The 4881-nt window shown below is 36.0% G+C and overlaps 1 protein-coding gene across 1 annotated transcript; it reads right to left on the reverse strand.

The window, feature by feature from the left end:
- Window positions 1-2696: 2696 nt before the first annotated feature.
- On the reverse strand, window positions 2697-4170 carry LOC134755192 (leucine-rich repeat-containing protein 57-like). The gene has a single exon (XM_063691712.1). It carries the CDS (start codon window positions 3963-3965, stop codon window positions 3249-3251), a length of 717 nt encoding a protein of 238 aa, XP_063547782.1. The 5' UTR covers window positions 3966-4170; the 3' UTR covers window positions 2697-3248.
- Window positions 4171-4881: the final 711 nt, after the last annotated feature.

Below are 4881 nucleotides of genomic sequence, written 5' to 3' on the forward strand. Positions count from 1 at the left end.
AACATTCATAAGACTTAGGTATAGGCTAATTTTAATTAAGTAATTTGATTGTTATTTGTATTTAAGCTTTCCCTTATTTATTTTTTACATTGTGTTTACTAGTCCATCTACTGGGCCTTACTGAAAGTCAGCGTCGCGGAGTGTGCCATGTTGGCTCACACCGTGACACCAAGCTGAGTAAGGACCATTTAGCGCAACCTCATTCTGTTTAATTATTTCTAGTTTTAGTCTTGTTATATTGTGCTAATAAATGCTTTTTCTTTCTTTCTTTCAATGGGGTTGAAATGTCTAAATATCAATATGGGTGTCGTTTTTATGGTTTTTTGGGACGTTAAAATTACGAAAATGGCATCGATTTTGAAATTTAATAATGCGGTCATGAAAATTCTTAAAAGTACTTGTATTTGTGGCAAATTGCAATTTAAACGGTCCAGTAGTTTCGGAGCAAATCGGTTGTAACAGACGGACTGGCAGACAGCCACACGTTATCCTATAAGTAAGGGTTCTATTTTTGCTTTTGAGGTATGCAACGAGACCCGCGTTATCCTAATAGATTTTTAAATTTGTATTTGGTGCCATCTCGATCGTCGTCAATCGGTACCTAGGCGAGTGCGGGCGGCGCGGCGGGACGGACGGGACGGGGCGGGAGGAGTATGTCATCGGGAAACTTCCTGCATCCGTATTGTGTTCATTCAAGGTGCTGCAAGGTGGTTGTCTGTTTGCTTCTTATAAGTCTAGGTTTACATTCTAAGTAAAATGCATAAAATCGTTATCGTAAAACCATAAAAACCATCTTTTGTAAGTCGTTATAAAACCATATTTTCGTAGATTTTTTTACCCTGCCTCCCCTGCACCCTATACATTAGACAAAACGACATAGATTCTTAAATCACGCGGGCGAAGCCGCGGGCAAAAGCTAGTTTAGTATAAAACAGTCGCTTTCCGCTGTCTGTCTGTCCCTATGTATGCTTAGATCTTTAAAACTACGCAACGGATTTTGATGCGGTTCTCACCTATCAATAGAGTAATTCTTGAGGAAGGTTTTAGTGTATAATTTGTAAAGTTTTGAGTAACCCATGCGAAGACGGGGCGGGTCGCTAGTTTTATATATTTTATTAACTTAAAACTATTTTTACGTAGTTCTATTTATTGTGAACTCAATGGACATTTATTACTTGGTAGGCGAAGTTAGGCACCAACGGTGAAGTTAGGGTTCCCTACGGTAGATAATTTTGCCAACCCTAATTTTCAATTAACTGCAACATTGATAATGTATAGTCAGCATCAAAATTAGCGGATCAGATTAAGAGTCCCCGGCAAGCTCGGCCGAATTGCACCTTCCCATACAAACGTAGTTCCGCTCTCATCTTGAAACTTTGCACATACAATGACATATAATGGTATATCTAGGTCTGAAATTAGTTTATATTGCTCCAGTTTATAAAACAAACAAAATAGAGCAAAAACAAGTTTTGTATGAAAAACTAATTCACTGTATTTTTTTAACTATGGTATTGAACCTACATAAACTAATTACAGACATAGATATACCTTTGCCTATTGTAAATACAAAGTTTCAGAGCATTCTAGGTAGTCGTTTTAAAATGAGTGCGGAACTACCTTTGTATGGAGAAGCGAGCTTGCCGGAGACCCTTAAGCCTCAAAAGTATCTACACCATTCTCTAATAACTTAACACATTGCCAGCTAACGTTTTTGTAGCAGTACATTTGTAGCAGATCCCAACGTTTTCCCACTTTTCCGAGCGGGTTCCCGGCACTCAATATGTTAACTACAAGAGATATGTCCTTATATGTAGAAATATATCCCTATATGTAGAGATATTTCCCTATATGTAGAGCAATAATGCAGTATTATGCTATATGCAGCGAAGTTGTGGAACGCGTTACCCCTAGCTGTCGCTCAAACAGTCCCAGTCTGAAGCGTCACTCAAGGCTAATCTGAAGAAGCTTTGGCTTTCCAATCAGCATGATCTGGTTAAGTACTAACCTTTATTTTTATTTTCTTACACTTGTGATATTCATATATATTATAATATATATTCAGTATTGTATATATGTATGCTAGTATGTATTTTATGTATTTTAATCTATAATGTAATTTCTGTATTTTATGAGTAGACAATATGTTGAATAGTTTACTTTTTTAAATATTAATTTGTACATTCATTACATTAGTTTGTCTATCTGACCTGGCTATAGTTTTCTACTCATCTACTCGAAGGTTAGCTGGAAGAGATTCCTTATAGGGATAAGTTTGCCTTTATACTTCCATTACTGTAATTTATTTTTGTAAACCTGTGTTTTGTACAATAAAGTGTTTACTACCACTACTACTACTACTACAATTAGACTGTTACAGATACATACTTCTGAACGCGAACTGTAGACATGCATCAATATTTTAAAAAGTATTTCAGGATGACAGATACTATATTGGTGCATTGTTTCATTCACTACTATGAATGCTGACTGTACCTATGTTTTACAAACTTAACAAATAATAAATATCGATATTTATTATTTCTAAGCACAAACTGTGTTTTCTAAACCACAGGTCGGCAAACTTTTCAAAAGGAGAGTGTTTATATATTATCACCAATTTGGAATCCCAAATAGCTGCTAACCCTAAACAAACAACTGAAAATATATTATCTTATTGCACTAAAAAAACAATGTCCACTTGTAACATCACATTTAATACAATAAATAAATTACTCTATAATTAACTCTAAGTGTAGATCACTGTTACATAGTGATAGACATCACTAAATAATGTCACACAAACCTAGCAGCCACCATACAAAGAAATTATTTTCTTTGCATAACAATTTTTAGCAACAAAAACTTGTACCAGACATCGATATATATAATAATCGATACCCTACTTCTTCTAGTACTAATTACTGCAAATATTTGGTTGGAAAAAAGATTACATTCATGCACTATGGTACTAATTACAACAATATTTTTCCCATTATTAGTATAAGTGTGCACTAGTCTCAATATTACATAATGTTCATGCTAAGTTTCATGTAATTTAGTGTATGGGAGCTGCTTTTTGCAGACGGGTTTGTGTGACTATTTTCTTCATAGAACTAAGTGCCAAAAGACACTATAATCTGAGGAGTGATGACAATGACACATCAATGTAATTGAATTCAGGTTGTGTAAAGTGAAAAATTATAGAATTTGTGCTGTTTAGCATACTCCTGAATACATTACAATATTCAAAACATTTTTTTCTTCATTGCGGTGTATCTTTCAATGTATTCATTGTAGCCTTCCATAGAAGCCAGCTGCTTTGACTCAAAGAGGTTGCCGTCTAAGTTCACAGTGTGGATCTTGGAGTCCCGCAGCAAACTTGGCCTGATTGCTTCAAGGCTCAAGCAATTCTCTTCTAATCTCAAGATTTTTAACCTTGGTGCCTGGTGGAGGTCCTCACTGATGAAAGAAATCTCATTTTGACTCAAGTTCAGTTCAGCTGCATATAATTGAGACATGCCACTAGGTATCCCCGTAATCTTGTTGTGAGATAGCTCGACGACATCCAAATTCTTCAGCCCCAGCAGTTGTATTGGAAACTGCTTGAAATTGTTATTGTTCAGGTAGATTTGCTTCAAGTTACTTAAGTTCGAGAAGGAAGATGGCAATTCCAATAACACATTGTTAGAAGCGTTGAATAACTCAATTTTTTTCAGATTGGCTATCGAGTTCGGCAATGTTTCTAATCTGTTGGACTCGATATTGAGCTGTTTTAAATTCTTCAGCTTGCTTATATCATCAGGCAAATGTACCAACTTATTTTTGGATAAATCTAAGTTCCTCAAAATATCACTCAAATCGAGTACTTCTACCGGTATATCTTTTAATTTATGGTCCGATATTTGCAAAACACCCGTTTTGGATGCAATATCGTAATGTTGCTTTAAGCCAGAGTTCCCCATAACTATTTGTTACTGCATTTGATATTGTATACACTTATAACTACTTTCACTAATTTATAATTTAGAATAACTGGAGGTCCCAATAAGTATTAGAAAACTATGAATACAAAATGTTGTAACTTTTTCCGTGCTAGAATGACGTCTGAGATTATCAGATTAATTATTTTTTTAATCAGTAAGTGACAATGAATGGACAATGATAACGGTAACTGTCACTGTCAGTTCACAGTGAAGTGAAGTCCGCATGGATGGTATAGAAAGGATGTCTTTCTTTTCTTGATGGACTTGAGGGCGGTGTTGCCCGTAGCCAATGTCACGTAAAAGGGTAGGAACAAAATAAATGCTCTTAGAGCACGACGCTGTTCGGTGGTTGTTGTAGTTGTCTCGTAAAACAGATAGCTGGATTTTACGAGAAGCACGTGGACTACCGGCCGTTGACTCCAAAATGGTGGTTAAACACGCTTTGAGATTAATTCTCCATTCACTGCACACTACCACATTAGATTATTGTATAATAAAGCTATCGATATTACACTTTAAACAATATTAATGAGCAAAAAACAAAGGAATTAATCACGAGGCTACTATCAAGATGGCGTTCGAACCGGAAGTCCAGAAAGGATGTCAATCTTTAAGTCGCTCCAGACTACGCCTCAGAACAATAACTTAAGCATAGAAGCCGGGCAAAAATAAAAGCTTGGTAAAAGGTATCGTATTCACAACACGCTATTACTTTTTGTCTATGAGTGAGTGAGACAACAATCCGCAAGTTCTTTCGTTTTATTTTTCAGTATTGTCATTATGGATGGTATAGAAAGGATGCCAATCTCTTATGGCAGCTATCGTTTTTTTGCTCACCAGTTGGCGCCTCTGTTGATGGTGGTAGTGGTGGTCCAAGAGACTAAAGAACAGCTGT

Source organism: Cydia strobilella, chromosome Z (assembly GCF_947568885.1).
Source record: "Cydia strobilella chromosome Z, ilCydStro3.1, whole genome shotgun sequence".
NCBI classification, from domain to species: Eukaryota; Metazoa; Arthropoda; class Insecta; order Lepidoptera; family Tortricidae; genus Cydia; species Cydia strobilella.

Coding starts and splice junctions, on each gene's coding strand:
- LOC134755192 (XM_063691712.1), bottom strand. CDS start 3,965: ATGGGGAACTCTGGCTTAAAGCAACATTACGATATTGCATCCAAAACG.